This window comes from Athene cunicularia (assembly GCF_003259725.1).
Source record: "Athene cunicularia isolate RWA chromosome 5 unlocalized genomic scaffold, athCun1 chr5_part1, whole genome shotgun sequence".
Lineage (NCBI taxonomy): Eukaryota > Metazoa > Chordata > Aves > Strigiformes > Strigidae > Athene > Athene cunicularia.
The window spans coordinates 26,633,062-26,651,732 of record NW_020799101.1 but is presented as its reverse complement, the minus strand read 5'-3'; the positions used below and the strand labels follow the sequence as shown (position 1 = coordinate 26,651,732).

Sequence of the window (18,671 nt, the reverse complement as noted above, 5' to 3'; positions counted from 1 at the left end):
AAACAACAACAACAACAAAATCTTAGTTTTCTGTATGTCAGGACTCACAATGAGTCTTTTCAGCTACAAACATACCAAAATGACTGAAAATGTTAAAATAGTTTCTAATGAATTATCAAGGTGCTCAGGTACCTAAATAGTTTTCTGCACCTGAAGGAGGAAGGCTATAGCTACTAAAGTTGGTTTTTAAAGCCTCAGTAGAAGTTTCCATCACAAGGTTAAAATACCAGTTTAGGAAACAGCTTTTTCAAGAATGGGCAGGACACTCAAAAACAGATTCCCACAGGAGTTAAGAATTGCCACAGTTCTCAACACTTTTATTTCCCAAAGTTAGATCACACCTCTTTGACATTGTTTTGTTAATGCAAACACACAGCCCATAGTAGGTATATAGACAATACACATCGTTTTATTAAAATAACACAATAGCATTGTGTCTGTGATTCTCCCATGGGGAGTGGACAAAAGAGAAAACACTGCACCCAACAAAGGAAAGCAATCATATAACATGTACAGGTGTCTAAAATGAAATTAAGATAATATTTGCTCGTATAATTCTGTTGGTTTTGACAGAACAGGAAAATTAATATGTAAAATCGTAATTTACATATTATGCAATAGTTTAGAAGCATAAGTTGAATTAATGGCTTTGTGAAAATTTCTCTTTGATTCCATGAATTTGGATAATAAATTATATGAGGAATTATAATTGTCTAAGATGGACTGTAATCACCATGTTTGAAAATACACCCGTGTTGCAAAAAAAGAGGACCATTGTTTGGTATAGCTTGAGAAGATAATGCTGAATCTGATCCTTTTAGTCTGAGTTGTTACCACATTCCTCTATTTTAGTTCCTTGCTCTCATGGTTATGAAAAAATATGTAATATGAATTGTTTTTTTCTTAAGCTGTCTTTTCTGTCAAAAGTAGATAAATAATTATCAAGGCTTTGGTTAAAAGCAGAACACCAACATGTATGATATTCACAAGGCCATAGCTTTTTATTGCTTTATAGTTTACATTTTTGGGATAGTATATGCATCTATTACATTGCCTTACTTAAAACATTAAGCCTGGAGACTCCTTTTTTCCTTTTCCTTTTCTAATATAGAAGGAAAAAAAATGTTAAAGCTCAAAATATACTTCTTACATAGTATTAAATGCAAGAAATCCTAGGCATTAAAAGAATTAATACTTTTAGATTGCTAGGTGGACAATAAACTCAATGGAATAAAAATTCTTACATTAGAAGAGCAAATGGACATTTGCAGTACTAGCAAAGGATGACATGACAGACTGTTTCTAACAGATATTCACCTGGCAGCTTTAATGCATTCTTGCATCAGTGTGTGGCTCTGAAATATTTTCCACAGAAATATTTAACATTTCTGTAGCAGTTTTAAAGGACTATATTCTAAAATGAAATGTAATTTAGATGTGATACTTCTGTTTGTTACTGTTATCTTTAAAACTTGGTTCCTCAAACCAGTATATGGCACAAAGGGTAAAGTGTATGTGTGCTGAGTTATGTACATGTATGCTAACCACGTGCTTGGAAAGCATACTGTCCTTAAAAATACCATCTGTTTTGAGAATTGTTGCTGTGTTTTATTTATGCTTTCTTCATATGGGTATACTATAACAAAAGGGGATTTGCTGAACCATTCCTTTGACGAGAAATAATAGTATGTCTGGGAACTAAGAGCAACTTCAAATTTTGCAGGAGCTTTTCTGCTGGTGGAGCAATTACAATTTTCTCCACAGGAGAAAATGATTAACTGAAAGTTGCACTCAACTTTTAAACTTCTCTACTATAAGCAGTTCCATGGAGAAGTTATTTACAGTAAAGAGTTAAGCATGTGTGTAAATGTTTGCAAAAGATGGGCCTAAGATCATTTGTTTCTGAATGTATTTGTTGTTTTCCCATTAATTTGTGTAATGAAGACCCAACTTTAATTTATGCATATATATTATTTTGATGTTGTTTTGTTATGTAAGGTAGCATGAATACTATTTTTTTAGCATTTTTGTTTGACACTAGTTTTCTTCTCTTGCTTATACAACAGGCCCTGATTGAACATGAGGAAATAAAAACTGAATTTCAAGTCCTGCCAAGTTTTCACCAAGCAAGCCTGGTAACATTCTGCATTATCTTGGAATGTTAAAATATAATAAGTTAATAGTGCTACTATTTGCTTGCAGAGTTGTTAAGATAGGCAGTTCATATTTTGAACTGATAAAACTGGGACGGAAATGAAATAGTCCTTGAAAACATTTTGGTACTTCATAAATCACAAGTATATTTTTATTTTTCTCTCTTTCCCTTTTGTGTGTCTTGTTCATTGCTTTTCTTATGGGGTTTGATTCTCCAACTGCTGGATATAAAGCATTTTGCCTTTATGAAGTAGCATGCTGATTAGGGCATTGGAATCGTAAGACATTCCTCTATATTCATATATATTAGTGCCCATCATTCTATGTCTTTCATTCAAACCATTTGAAAAATTTCAGTATTTAAACTTAGATATGTTTGGGGGATTGCTTAATATTTAGAGACATTAATGATTTATGTGATTAACTATAGTAGATCTCTTGATATAAATTTCTGATGTATGTTTATTCTTACATTTTGCAATTTCTTCTAACAAGTGCAATTTGTAGAAGAAACAGACCATATCTTTGATAAGAAATCTCTATAAATGTTATTATTTAGTGTTAATCATTGTAGGTCCTTTTCCTATTACTATATTTATTTTTGGAAATCTAATTAGTTGTTCAGGAAATATTTAGCTTAAGGTAAAATTGATACAATGTTCTAGGTGCTTCATAAAATGCATGGATGATGAAGGAATAATTGCATGTAATAAATATTGTACTGAATTACCTGTCAGGGAGAATAAAAGTGTATTTTTTAAAAAATTGTACATTCATCTCTTACATTGATTTTTTTTTATTTGTTTTTCCCCTAAAAAGCCACCAGTAATTCAGAAGGAATCTCATGCAGCAGAAAATGAATCTTGGCCTAAAGATGAGCTGTTAATTTATAATAAGCAGGTGAAGCAGGTAAGCAGGTTTAGTACTATTGTGAGATAGTATTAATTTTCCCATGCTTAAGGTTTTGATGCTTTATTGCATACAGATGTCTGCAAGTTGTTTCCTAACCACCTGCCCTATAAAAGAAGATTTTCTATAAAACAGGTCTTCATACTGGTCTTGCAGCTTAAGGTTAGAGGAAAAAACAAATTAAGGTTCATTCGGTCAGATGTTGGGTTAGGCTTTTTTTTTAATGAGATTGGAAAGAAGATTACAAATGAAACAACGTATAAATAGAATCCTAATTGACATTTAACAAGTGGATGCCTTCCTGGAAAAATGGCATAATGGTCAATATCCTTTTGGTTTTACGATATTTCACACATGACAAAAACTGTCATTAGGTTATCAACTCTATGAAGGTTAGATTTTCAGTAGAGAATACGCATCAGGTTTATAGAATACAGAGGAAAAATTTGGTGCTAAGACTGAATAATGTCTTTTCTCATATGCTGTCAATTTGTAGCCTTATGGTATTTCAAGGCTATAACCAGATAATAAAATAAACCCCTAACCTGGTTCCTTCTGCAGCTTTGATGTAAATGATTACTTTGCCTTAAAGTTACTATATATGCTTATTATAAAACAGAATAACACTTTATTATGTTTACAATGGTTCAATGAGAAGGACAACCAAGAACGTGATATGTTTCAACTGGGTAGTGTTATGTGCAGAGATGCCAGATAGCCTTGCCCTAAATGTAAATAAATGAGAGGAACACAAGGTTGGATAAGCTAGATGGCAAGACAGATACAAGTGTTGAAAAGGAGAGAAAGGGACCAAAATGACAAGAGAATGAGACACACACATGTGGGATGCATGTTGATGGCCTAGTATTTGTGAATATGTTGTTTCAAGGTCTAGTCATCATAAGGCAGAGGTCTAGTCAAAATGAGAAACCTTCTGAATGTCTAAGGGCCTTGCTTCAGCTGCTTCTTCAGCTCCTCCCACTGACTGTACTTTGTCCCTGACTGTTCTCTTCAAGCTGCATGGAGAAAGGGATGGAGAGAGGTAGGCAGGTTCCTAGAATTCCAGAGCACTAGCAACCAACTTTCCTGTTCAAGTTTAGTATAGGCAAGAACAAAGGGTGCACACAGCTTACCCTGAAGAGCAGGGACAGGGGATCTCTGGGACCGAGTCACAGGGAGATGACAGAAACTCCCCATCAGTCCTGGTGCTGTATTCTGTAATGGGGCTACAGTGAACATGAAGTAGAGCCCTTAGTGACCTGGTGATATGCTGGTCTGAGCGGTTCCAGTTGGTAGGCATTCTTCTACAGCTAAGGATTCATATTCTTAGAAACTTCTGTAGTGGCAAAATTATTTCTGTTAGATGGGTTAGAGTTCTGCTGAAGAAAATGAAGGAAAATTAAACTATATTACTTTCTACTATTCTGCTAAATGAGAAAAAAAATATTATGTTTTGAAATTTTCCTTAAATAGGTCAGAAATGTCTGTATTTGGAAGTCTGTCTATAGGTCAGTAACTGAAATCTCATGTGCCATCTGTACTTGTGGCTATAATGTTTAATAAAGTTCATAATAATGATGTTTGCAGGTAGTTTTAAGAGTATACTATGCAACATCAGTTGATCTGTTGGTTACTAAACTAAATACGCTAAAAGATGTGTAAACAATACACAACACATTGTCACTGATGGTAATTTTTATAATATCCAGGAATATAGTAAGATTATTTATTACTTCTAAACTATATACTGTTTGTGAATAGAACAGTTTCCCAGTTATTTAAACAGTACTGGGGTACTGTGATGATGGTTTTTAGTGCTATTTTGGGCAGCATGCCACTTCTGTAATGCACTGGTGGCACTGTGGCAAGAATGCCCATCCGTTTGTGTTCAGTGATCTTACAACGCAAAGTAGTTTGCAAGATTGGCACCAGAAAAGATAACATACATTCAGTCCTATTTAATACAAGTCCTAAGTAATTTAGATGTATCATTTAATTTTAAAGTGTGTACTTTCACTTTTATATATGGAAAAAATAATGGAGAAAAAATTTTAGAAAAAGAGAAATGGTTTTAAGAGCCCATAGGAGTTAGCTAAATGCTCTATCGCATCCTTAGCAGAACCATTTCTATACAGAGTAATGGCAATGTACTGAATATTAGTATTTCTATAGAACACTATTCATTGGCAAGTTTTTGTGACATCTTGGTTTTGACATTATTTTGCTTTGCTTAGTGGGCTGCAGGGCCAATGCAATTTCAAGATAAATTGATTGATTATGCAGATGAAATTGCAAATTAGGTTATACACAAAGCACTCACATGAAAAAATGCAGATATTTGCTTTAGTTATTGTAATTTTATGTAACTGAATTATATAAATATTTTGATTAAAATTTGTGTGTTACTTCACTGATATGTCTACAAAGAAATGAAATAAAATATATTATATAAATCTAAAATGTCCACCTAACAGTAAGTGTGTGGCTCGTGTTCTCTGATTTTAAGCTTAAGGCAACTCCCCTCTACTTAGTATACTCTCCATAATTCATTAGCCAGAGTGTGTTGAAGTCTCTCTTCATGATTTATTTCACAAAAAAGACAAGGTCACAGAACATTGGCTTATGCTTTTAAAATAGTAGCTGCTGTAATTTTAGTTCTGGAGGTTTTCATTAGCCATATTGGTGTCTAAGACATCGAAGAATGTTATTGAGTATCTTCTATTACTTTGGATATCACTTACATGGCATTTTTATTTCAGATTATTTGAGTATCTGGGCATTCCAAAAACTGGTAATGGCAACGCATCCAATCAGATTACCTTTTTCTTTAAATTGGACAAGAGATTGACAGAAACATTTACGTGACATTCAAAAACAAAAATCATAGTAATTTGGCTCATTTTAATGATAGCTTTTCAGTTAGATGTGCTACTTTCAAAATTTTCTATATTCCTTATTTTTGTTAGCCTATTTTCTCTATATAAAATTTTGATTGACTTCCAGTTTCTCTGGTAAACATCAAATATTTGACTTTGGTCCTTCATATTTTTTCATGTGTGTGCTGATATAAACAGTGTTGTTGCTTTCAAAAATAAACTAACAATATATGAAACCATTTTAATTTTAAATAAGCCTTTTCAGAAGGTAGTGACTTATTTAGGTATTTTCTACAGCTCTCAGTATCTTTTACCTAGTGATTATGAACTATAAGCCTCCATAATCTTTCCATGCAGTGATTTCTTCTAAGAACTTAAATACATGAAGTTATCAGTAGGTATAGACATTGTGCCCAGTTATATTCTGCGAAAAATAAAGCATGTGAGCAGACAAAGAAGAGTAAAATCCTATGCTTTTGTGATTCATTTAACCAGATATGTGACTGAAAATTTTAATTAGAAAGGCATTCGGTCACAACAATTGTATTCTTTGGGTTCCTATAAACTAAGATAGCCAGCCTTACAGAAGTAATTACCATGGTGCATCAGGAAGCACTGGGCAAAAATGTGGGCTTGTTTTTCATGTTGAGAAAGAAAAATTTTCAAGACAAAGCACTTTAAAATTTGTTTTCCCCACTCTGTTCTGTTTCTGTCTGTCTTTTATGCTATGATTATACTTCTTTATTTTCTTGAACCTGCTTTGTTTTGTTATGTATGCAAGCTTTTTAAGTGGAGTTCAGAGGAATCCTTTATATTGATGGCACTACTAGTCTGTTTTAGGAAGATGTTTTAACAGTTTGTGGGAAACAATTGTGGAATGGTTGAGGTCGGAATGGACCTCTGGAAGTCATCACAATATGGAAAAAGCAGCACAAAGGTATAGATTCTGAATCTGAGTTTTATGAAACACATGCAAATGCTTTGGCAGCAGTGATGGCTTCAGTAGTTCCTTTTCCTTGCTGTTTGTTCTTGCTCCTGGATTACAGTGAGCTACCCCTGACAAAATTTCAATGTGGGGATACTCTTCAAAATTCCTTCTAGAAAGGGAATCAGAGATCTAGATTAATTTCTGCCTTCCCTCCACACTTTTTTTTTTACTATTTTTTTTCAATATGGATCAGTTATCAGATCTATTTCGCAGTGTGAAAGAACAGTTGTTGGTACGTCTAAACAGGTGGTAGTCTAATAAATAGGAATGAACCACTGTGGGTGGAAACAGTAGGAATTCCTTACATTTTGTATTCCTGCTGAAGTTCTTGTATTTAATAAACATAACCTCGAAGAAACTTTTCTTAAATTATCATCCTTTAAACTATGTGTATCTATCTGCTTGAATTTACTTACAAATATAATAAAATTTTAGATATGTTCATGCTCTTTTAAGTTTAATAGTTCTAAATAGTAATATTATGATTTTGATGTTCATTATTCTCTTTGTAATATATTGAAACACACTCATTTTATACACTATTCAGAAATGCAGTTTAGGTAGACCACATTGTTTTGTCACAATTTTCTGCTTATTCTATATCCTGAATAGCTGTCGGCGCTGCTGTGATGTGCATAGTGACAGCAGTTCTAAACTACACTAGTTTAATTGAACTGTGTTTTCCCATGGTCAGAGTTGCTTGCACCTTGTTCTACTCTGAAGTGGGTGTGAAAATATTCACATAACGTATCAGTTTGTAACACTGTGTTTATCTTCTGTTCATGAACGTTTTAGGCTCCATCCTCAGATGTGCTACAGGTGGAAGGAAAAGCAATATCCAAAATTAAAACAGATGAAGTTCAGAAAGAGCTCCAAGAGGAACACAACTTGCAACAATCTTTGCCTCCCCAGGCTTCTAATGTCAAGTAATATTTTAATCTTATTTTAATATTATAAGGAAAATACTGAAAATATATTATTATTGCATAGCATCATATATAAGTTTGGAGAAGAAATAATGCCATCCTCCAAATTTGGATCTGAACACTTGTAATCTCTGATCTAAATTGTCAAGTTTATTTTGGTGTTTCTAGTTTAATTTGCTATTTATGTCCTTGAAATAGTTCTTATTTACGTTTTTTAAAACCCAGAGGGCCTATTCAGTCCTGCTGTATGCAGCTGAAACTTCTCTTGACTGCAGCAGAAACTGAAGTTGCTTATGTGGGGGTTAAATTTGTCCATACAATTCCAAGCATAATCTAATCAAAATAATTAAAAACAAACAATGGAAAATACCACAAATTTAATATAAGCAATGCCAGCTGTAAGTCATCATCTTTAAATAGAGAAGATGTATTAAAAATTCATTAACTTGAATTTGTATTACAGTCAGTGCTTGTCTGAAATTCAGGAGATTTTTACATGGAGAGCTGTAATTTAAGGATAACTGCTTATTACCTCACTCTTGTCATAGGTTGTATCTGTCATTCTGTAGTAGGAGTGCAGATTACAAAAGTAGTACAGACCGTGGCCTAATTGAACTGATCCTGTCCATCCCATGTCAAGTGAGACTCTTCAGTTTTATGGTCTTCACTGCTAATAAGATCTTTATAGATAGCTTTGTTTAGATGTACCATAGGTTGCTTCTTCGCTTCTCTATTGAGAAAAGGGGGAAAAAAATAGAAGCAGCTTTAATTATTAGCTTTTGTTGTTCTTAGGGTCCTGAAAGGTCTACTGGATACAGAAGAGAGCCTTTTTATGGCAGGCCTGAAGTTTGTAAATGGATAATACTTTCAATTAAGTAGCTGAGAATAGTCATGGGAAAAGAATGCTTAAGTTTATGAAACAGTCAAATTGGCATTTAAGTGACCCTTTGCATGCCATTGCTTATCTGCATTGCTTAAAGATCATTTGGTTAGCAAGATTATATATTAAAACAAATAGTGTCAACAGACAATGAGTGTTTTACCTTCAATAAATACTTACTGTCAGATTATCAATGGTGCAGAAACTGCACGATTTTCTAAAAAAACCCGTATTTAGTGCATTAAGTGAAGGTAATGTAGGCCACACACATAGTATTGTTTTTTCATGTCCTCTTTTTTCAAAGAATGATAAATAGTCTGTTTTAGGAGAGTGTGTGCTGTAAAAACATTCACCTTTACCTGCAGAATGCCCCAAATATTTTAGTTTACAATGATAAAACATTCAGTTCATTCAATGAAATGATCAACTTCTCTACAAGAGGAGTAATGATAATGCAATCAAAATAACATTAAAATTGTTTTTATTTAAATTAAATCACAAAACTTAGAGAAAAAGTTCCTAGATAATTTTAAAATTATTTTGCCTGATGTCATTTACAGAAATCACTCAAAATGTTGTAAGTTCAAAGTTAAACTGCTATGTATTTTTATTTTTTTTTTTTTAATTGTGTGGTAATTGCATTGCAGAGAAAGTGCATAGGAAAGTGTTAGAGCATCCTGAGGTAAACTAGTGTAAACATTTCTGAAGATGATATACTCTCTATCAATTTAAAAAAAAAAAACAGTGTGAAATATTTCTTTCTAATTATGAATTAATGTGATCTTATTAAATCACTGATCTCCGATTTCACACTCCAAAATAGTTACTTCTTTCCATTTATGATGTAAATGTATCCAGTTAGTTAAAAAAAGTATATCATTTATGTTAAATGGGGTTGCTATAAGCATGCCTTAAATCCTAATCAGTTTTATGTATTGTCTGATTGAGTTGTTTTTCAAACTGGATATTTAATTTTTATGTTTAAATTTCATATTTTATAACCTTCACCCTGTTCTCATTCAGGCAAAAATGCCACTGATTTCACTAGAGACTTTGGATTGTAAAATCTAGTGAAACAGTCTTGTTGAAACATAAAGTAACTAGGCTCTTTTCTGTATATTAAAGTTGTACGGCTTGAAAAAAATATTTTGAGCAGTTTTATTTAACGTAAAAAGACTATTGACCCTCTTTCCTGTTGGGTTGTCACGTGCCTATAAACATGGGGACTCAAACGATATTAATATAACAGATATATAGCTGGTATATACATGATGTGATAATTTCTTGATTGTGAGTGAAATTTCTATTATTACCCTGATTTTCATAGGTTTCTTTGTTTACATGAATGATTTTTCTTTTACTTTTTTCTGTCATTATTTTTCAGAAAACATAAGCAAATATTTGTAAACTGAATATGTATTGCAGGATAAATCAATATTGTGGTTTTCCTTTTACTTCTGTAGTTCTTGTTGAATTCCCTCTATAATATCTGTTTATAGCATAAGGCATAGTTTTCAGTAAAACAAAAAACCCAAGTTGTTGAAAGTGTCAGGAGAACCTCAGAAAAATAGTTAAACATGAGAATTATTCAGTGTAATTTCAAAGTAGAATTTTAACCCATTTCATTTGGGATTTCCTTTTAAAATATGAAGACATCTGTGAAATTTAATTAGAAGTAGCATGTGTTTAGGGGGGCATTTCTGATTTTTTTATATGTCAGACATTTTTCGTATACTGCTCTTCACATTGTAACTGTCTGGACGTTAGACATTTATTAACTTTGTAGAGTTCATACGGTAGCTGGAGACTGTTTTTAGAATTTGATCCATGGCCTGTGGAAGTCAATAGACTTTCATCACCTTCAGTACAACTTAGATTGGAGGGTTAAATGATAGAATTTTTTAGTTATTAACTTTTCAAAGATAGTCAAAGACCCAGTGTTTCCTCTAAAATCAACAGCTGAATTGAAAAGCTAGGAAGAAGTTCAAGTGATAGCATATCATAAAATTAATTCATAGTTTTAGGGGTATTTACAAGGTCATGAGAGAGCATTTGCAGATGAATGTATATGTAACATTTTAACATAACATTTATTCACATACCAAATTTAAGCTGTAAATCCGCATTACTTGGTTTAAGTTTTCAGTGCAGTAAGTGAAAGCTCTACTTAATTTGGGAAAGTAAAACTGTGACTACTGCACTCATTTTTAACCTTAAAATCATTACCAACATTTTAGCTTTTGCCTGTTTTTCTTTTGTAAATAATATGATCTCTACTTTTAGTAGAAACTACTAGACACTTCATGCCAAATATTTATGTTAGCCATTTATATCCTATGGTCTGATGTATGTCATGCTGTAGTATTTGATAAACTATGTACTTTAGAGTATCGAGAATGGATATTAAGATTCTTGGTTTCTTTGTTTTCATTTCTAGAGTTCAACATTATCCAGGCATTCATTGTTATGTACTGCTTTTCTTGGTTTTATATTGCCTCTTCATTTACAACTGGTTTCCAGAGTTTATCATACTTTAGACAGAAGAGGTCACAATAGCAACAACAGCAGAGGACATGGACAATAAGGAGGAGGAACCAACGTGTTCCAAATATATTTATTTGAAAGAGCAAGCTGAAAGGAAAAGGTATGAACTTACTTATTTTCAGAGTTACTATGATTTAATTAATTTTGTAAGTTAAAGGATTACATGATCAGAAATAACTTTCATGGTGTTTCAGTATTTAGTGGTTTCAAAGAAGTGTCAAAGAAAAAGATTTGAAAAAATTTCCCTTATTTTGTGAATATGTTTTAAATCGATTAGAATAATAGTACAAAAAGGCTTGTATCTTTATTAGAATGTAAAATGTATTGTTTATTTTTAAAAATAAATTGCATTTTATAGACATTTTAAGTAACATGTCACAATTTAAGTTACAAATATATGAATTTTTATACTTCATCCTACTCACATGAGAGGTCCCATTGAAATAACAAGAAATACTGAACAAATAGAGTAGGTTTTAAATGACTGTAAAATTTGGCAATAGTAAAAGGTTTAAAGTGCACACCCACTAGCCCTTTATCACAGAGACAATCTTACCTCAGCCCTGATTCTACAAGCACTTAGGAACAAGCGTAACTTTAAGTAATTGAATGGAGTTCTGTTGAGCTCAACACATGCACAAAGTTAAGCACATACAGAACTGGGACCTAGATAAACATAGTCAGAAGTACTTGTTGCATATGTAAAAGGTAGTCGTGTGATAACTGCAAAATCCTACGTCTTTAATGAATTAGAAGCTGAAGTAGAACAAAATGCATAATAGTTAATTTTTCTGAGGTTGATGCAGTATGTAAAAAGAGATCTGTCAAAAAGATTGTTGTATAAGAAGTAGTGAGAAAATGTAAATAGATTTTGGAATAAGCCTACTCAGTTTTATCATGCTGTTATGTTACCAATTTTTATATTTGATTGGAGTGAATTCTTAAATCTTTGGGTTTTTAATTGATTTTTTGGACATGTTTTAAACTAAATTAACGTGCATATAAATGAATATAAAACATCTTCTTTTTTTGTTGCTTATTATTTTGGTTACATTTTTGCTTTTTTGTGCCTTTATAGCTTATATAGTAATGTCAAATTCAGAATTGGAGCCTTAATACTCTCAATTTTTTCCTGATGATTTTTCACACTGACAGTTTGCTAGTTATAGTGTCTGTGTGTCACCACTCCAGAAATATAAAATTACTTCACTTCAGTCTGTAGTGATCTAAAGAATGGTAGAGTGGTAAATAAGGATAAGGCTAGGTCAGTTTTACAGGGCAATTTGTGTAGCTTGTTAACTTGGGCTCACTTGAAAAACATGCGTTTTAGTGCAGCCAAATGCAAGGTCATAAGGATAAGAATAGGGAATTAGGGTCATCCTTTGCAGAAGGGGAGATTGTATCCTGAAAAGCAGTAACTCTGAAAGGAGCTTTACAGTCTTGAAAGATAAGCAACAGAAGATGGCTGTGTAATACTCTCTGAACTTTAAATTAAACGTGTTTACCTTAAAATAAAGGATGTGAGACTTTAGCAATAATACAGAAAAAAAGTTTTGGGATTAGAAATATTATACAGAGCTTTCCTGTTCCAGGTAGGTGCTCTAACAACTGAGATAGTCATGTCACCGCTTGTTCTCTCTCTTGGCTGCGTGACTTTTGCATTCTTTTCTGTGCAACAGCACAACTTCTTGTATCCAGAATGGTCAAATAATCTAATGGTGAGTGAGGTTTGAATCCTCAGATAAGCAATGAATTCTCATTTCCTGGCTCTGTGCTTCAATAATGAATTATCATAAAGAGGTGGAAATCGCCACTCTGATTTTTTTCCTGTCTTAGAAAAAATATCACCTTGCCCTTCCTTAAAATAATGGAGGCCTTCACCCTTAGAAGAGAGATCCATGTTCTGGATTTGAAATGGAGGGAAATTTCTGCCTGAAGGCCCTGAAAAATTCTAGAGAGGGGCTGCAGATTTCCTGTTGGCTAAATTTGTGATTCTTCTATATGATGGCTTGTAGGAATGCTGTACACTTAATACAGAGTGTTCCAAATACCATTCTAGAGGATCAAGCAGAAGTGTTGATTCCTGTATGCAGTTTCTCTTTTTCTTGAATACCAGTTCTGTATTAAGACATTTTAGAAGATCATTATGTTGGTTTTACCCAAGAGATATAGAGCTGGTTTGAATATGTTACCTGCATGATATAGTTTCTGATGCAAGAGGATTTGTTAAATGGAAATATAACAGACCCCCAGTAGTTTCAGTCTAGACAAATTGAGAGTAGCTATAAGATTTCATTGTACAGCAGTGAAAGTAGCCGCTTCTGAAATTATCTATCACTTACAGCCTTTAAATCAAAACTGGATTTCTTTCTGAGGTATATCCTGAGTTTCACCCAGAAAATTGTGAACTTGATGCAGAAATACTGATGAAATTTTATTATCTGTTTTATTTAGAAATTCAGGTTCGGTAATCATGATGCTTCTTTCTGACCTTAAAATATTTATTCATAAATTGCTGTATGAAAGTTTTTAGTCACTGAATTATTTTGATGTAGTCACGATTACCCTAACCATTAAGGATGGCATTATTTCAGGGTATAGGATTAAGCTCTGATGTGTCCCTTTGGTTTTTGTGAACTTCTGCTTCTGTCAGGAATCTGGATAGCATATGAATATCATTCACGGCCATAACTGGAGTGTTTGCTTTTGATTCAACAGTATTTTCTGTCTGTTGGACAGATGCAGACAGAGAATATAAGAACTCAATGAGAATTAGGACCCTGATCAGCAATTGTAAGCAGGGGTTTCAGCATACCAGTAACCCAGTCATTAACTGCTTTACTGGTCATGATGGAAGAGGTTTTAAGGAAATTCTGAGAGAATAAATTGATGGATGTAGTGAGCTTTTCTCAAGTGTGAGAGGCAGCATGTGTGTAGGCAAGATGATGTTCATAAAGGAATAAAACCCCAAACTTAGGAAGTCAGTGATGGAGTCAGAAGTCACAAAAATAGAAGTTCTTATTGCTTTACTGATCTAGAGATGACAAAAAAGGAAAGGCTGTGAAGGCTTTGAGAGCAGAGGAGCATCTTGTATTTGAATGAGCTTCTCTTTTTCTATTACTTCAAAGAATGGGATAACGTTCAAAGCAAGCATCTATGACCTTTTTAGTAGCGCTTTGAATGAATGTGAAAAGAACAAGGTGATGCTTGTCTATGCTAAAGGAACAGATGCTGCAGCAAGCGAGATATGAAATAGATACCAGACTTTAGCTTTGTAGAGAGATTAGAAAAATACTTGAATTTTAGAATGTTGTGAATGATACTGGTGTTCTGAAACTATGTGAATGATGGGATGCCAGCCATAGTGATGAAGAAAGTGATTAATTAGTGGGGAAGCGGTGAAGATTGAAAAGGGAAAGGCTCATAAGATCCTTATCTTTCAGCCTTGCTGAGCTAGCAATAGCAGCTTGACATCCCTGTGAAGAACATTTTTGTTGGTGCAGAACAGAGTAATGAATCATGCTCTGATTCATTACCATGGAGAGGGAACCTGCATGTGGTCTTTGAGTAGAACATTACTGGAAAAAGAGTAGAGGAAGAAGAGAAGAGAATAGAAGGCAGACCCCTTACCCCTTGAAATGCCCGGAAAGTTGAAGGAGTTAGATGGGAGTGGAACTAGGAGAGATGAATTGTAGGTGTGGGAGGACAAGATTTGGAGAAGAGAACGGTTTGGTTTTCAAGAAGAAGCCAACAGATTGAGGAAATTGAGGGTGAGTCTGAAATTTATGAATCAGTAGAAATTTTTGGGAAGAAATTTTTACATTGAGAGTCACATTCCCCAAAGATGAAGAGAATTAAAGTTTAAAAATAAACCCGTACCAAAATTCCTTGCTGAATTCGTTTAATCCTTGAAATCTAGAAAACGAAATTCTTTTGAGCACTGCCATCTAGTGGCATCATCTACCACGATCTTTTAATCTTTAAAACTGGTTGTTTTATGTGAGCCTTGAAGGTCAAAGGTATCATTTACCTGACATTAATTTAGGTCCGTTTAAACTGTTCACATTTCACTACTGACCAATTCCCTGCATTTATCTGATTTCACAAATACAAACGATCTATGTGAGGGTAAGCATGATTTCTGTGTAGTGGATTCTAAAATTCAAATTACTTTTCCAACTTTTTAAATAGCAATAGGTATTTATTTTTTGGTACTAGTTCTGAGTTCTTCTGTGAAAGAATCGTGTTTGACTGTAACAAAGTCCGAAGAAGCCTACATTGGTAGGATTTTATGGTAGATCAGATCAAGAAAGCAATAATTTTCTTCCTTTAAAGTCTTGTATTCACTATGAAAAATATCCACAGGCTTAAAAATATATATAACTTTTCATATCTGCAAAAAATATTTTGCGGAGCAGGGTGTATCAATTTATCAAGATGTGAACTTCCCAAGGTCAGCTACAACTCTCTGATGGGATTCACTCTAAGTTTATTTCATCAGATAGCAAAGGTGTCTTTTGCTCTCCTGTTTAATCTGGGCATAATCTGCAGGCACCAGTTATCTTAGAGTTAAAAAAGCTACTTTTATAGTCATAAAGACAAGTATTAAGCTAAATATACTTTTATGAAGGTTATATATGGATAGTCAAACCTGTTCCTAGCACATATCCTACAAATATTTTAGCGGGATTTGTAGCTTCATGTTATGTTTGTTAAGATTCCTTCATGTAAACTTGCTTGCATGTCTCTGAGACATTCTGATTTTACAGTTTTTTACCAGCAGATGGAAACAGAATATTATTAGGTCAGTATTATTATTACTTGGAGCTTTCCTCCATGTTACTTCTCTCTCCCAGAAATGAAAAATCTGCATTAACTCACAGTTGATTACTTAGTATAAAGTCCTTCTATTGAAAACTATTTATGACAAAAGTGCCCTAAAAGAGGAACATCTCTATTTACATTGTTAACTTAAAATACTTTTAACCACCAAATACTAAGGAATATTTTGATTATTTTATACTTGTTGTATCTTGCATAACTTCACTTGACAGTCCTTTTATGCAGACACCCACCTTGAAGAGTCAGAACCACCTGTGGTGGGTTGGCCCTGGCTGAACATCAGGGTCCCACCAAAGTTGCTCTATCACTCCCCTCCTCAGCTGGTCAGGGGAGAGAAAAATGTAATAAAGGTTCATGGGTCAAGATAAGGACAGAGATATTTCACAAATTACCCTCATGGACAAAACAGACTCGACTTTGGGGGGAAAAAAAATTATTGCGTGTCACATCAGAGTAGAATAATGAGAAATAAAATCAAATCTTTAAAACACCTTCCTCCCCCCCTCCCCTCTGTTCTTCCCGAGCTTAGCTTTATTTTCCCACAGTGGCACAGGAGTTTGGGGAATGGAAGTTGTGGTCAGTTCATCACATGTTGTATCTGCTGCTCCTTCCTCTTCAGGGGGAGGATTCCTCATACTCTTCCGCTGCTCCAGTGTGAGGTTTGTTCCATGGCAGTCAGTCCTCCATGAACTTCTCCAACATAGGTCCTTCCCATGGGCTACAGTTCTTCATGAACTGCTCCAGTCTGGGTCCTTTCCATGGGATGCAGTCCTTCAGGAACAGACTGCTCCAGTGTTAGTGTCCCATGGGCTCACAAGTCCTGCCAGCAAACCTGCTCCAGCATGGGCTCCGCTCACCATGGGCCCACAGGTCCTGCCAGGAGCCTGCTCCAGTGTGGGCTTCCCACAGGGTAACAGCCTCCTTTGGGCATCCACCTGCTCCCGTGTTGGCTCCTCCCTGGGCTGCAGGTGGGCATGGGCTGCAGGGCACAGCCTGCCTGACCATGGGCTGCACCGCGGGCTGCAGGGGAATCTCTGCTCTGGCACCTGGAGCATCTCCCCTTCCTTCTTCACTGACCTTGGTGTCTGCAGGGTTGTTGCTCTCACATATTCTCACTCCTCTCTTTTGCTGCAGTTGCAGAGCAGTTTTTCCCCTTCTTAAATACATTATTCCAGAGGCACTACCACCGTCGCTGATGGTCTTGGCCTTGCCCAGCAACGGGTTTGCTTGGAGCTGGCTGGCATTGCTGCTGTCAGGCATGGGGGAAGCTTCCAGCAGCTTCTCAGAGAAGCCACCCACGTAGACCCTCTGCTACCAAAACCTTGCCATGCAAACCCAATACACCACTAAATACTTAGATATAAAGAAAAACTAGGAAGGCCAAACACTTGTCAAAAGTTAGGTTTTCAGTTCTTATTGTTCTGTTTAAGAAATAGTCTTTTGTCAAAGTTTCCACTTGAATAAGGGAACATTCCAGATAGAGTTCAAGAACTACTCCCAGATCTATAATCTTTCTCTATGTGTAAGAACTACAAATTCTGGGCTAGTGCTACATTTTAAGGATTCCTTTTTAAGGTCCAAATGTCCTTCAGAAGACATTTGGTTTGCTAAATTCTCAGGTATGTTGAGACTCCCTCTGTTTACACAGTATTCTGATAATTTAAATAGGTCTTAAAATGGAAATACATTGAAGTTATGTATATGAGAATCAAGTCCACTGTAGCAAATATGTCTAACAGTGAGACTGTAGGTAACAGAAGTTACACACTTTAGTTTCATGAATGCACAAAGGAACCATTATTTATTTAGTGTTTGCAGAAAAACCACCCCAAACCTGTCTAACACCAGTAGATGTCAGTGTTGGCATATGCCAATGTGTTGAGAAAAGTGGCGTGTATAATTTAACGTGCATTTTAATTTACGTGCATATATGGATACTTGTATATATAACATCGAGGGTTTTTTTTCCTCATTCTTTTATGTATATATTATGTTTTTCACCATTTATTGCATTCTGTGCTTGTAATTGCTAGTACAGTAAAAACTATGTGAGAACTGAAGTAATTACTGTTCTATAAAACAAGCTACAAGAATAGCAAAACCCATAAATATAACTTCTGCTCTCTGTTAAATAAAAATATTAATTATGATTTTATATATAAATAATGTAAAATATCTGTTTAATTGATAAATGTTAATAGCTGTTGCTACTAATCTCTAAAATAGTTTTACCGGCTTGGTAGTAGTATTAGATTCTTCAAATCTGAATTTCTATTTAGAGGTGCCAGGGACAAAGGAAATAGTGGTAGAACAGTTATTACAAGAGTTTTATGTGTGTATATATATACACATATGTATATGCACACAGATGTATATATAACATACTTATGAGTTACCATGTGTAAAAGTGTTCACTGTTTTTGGAAACTGAAATTGTAGATAGGTTAGAAATTGAGATGTATAAGTACTTCAAATTACAACTTTCTAAAGTGAAATATTCCATTTGTGAGGTGTTTGCCGTAGGTAGATTTCTTTAAAAAAAGGGCAAACAC

At 34.3% G+C, this 18,671-nt stretch overlaps 1 protein-coding gene across 1 annotated transcript in view; it reads left to right on the top strand.

Annotated features, from left to right (window-relative positions):
* Positions 1–7,857, top strand: part of TTC6 (tetratricopeptide repeat domain 6) — a 12,310-nt gene extending 4,453 nt beyond the window's left edge. Inside the window, exons 2-4 of the mRNA XM_026849291.1 lie at positions 2,067–2,135; positions 2,974–3,063; positions 7,723–7,857. Of these exons, the coding sequence (XP_026705092.1) occupies positions 2,067–2,135; positions 2,974–3,063; positions 7,723–7,857 (294 nt within the window). The remainder of the gene's footprint in view (positions 1–2,066; positions 2,136–2,973; positions 3,064–7,722) is intronic.
* The last annotated feature ends 10,814 nt before the right edge of the window (positions 7,858–18,671 follow it).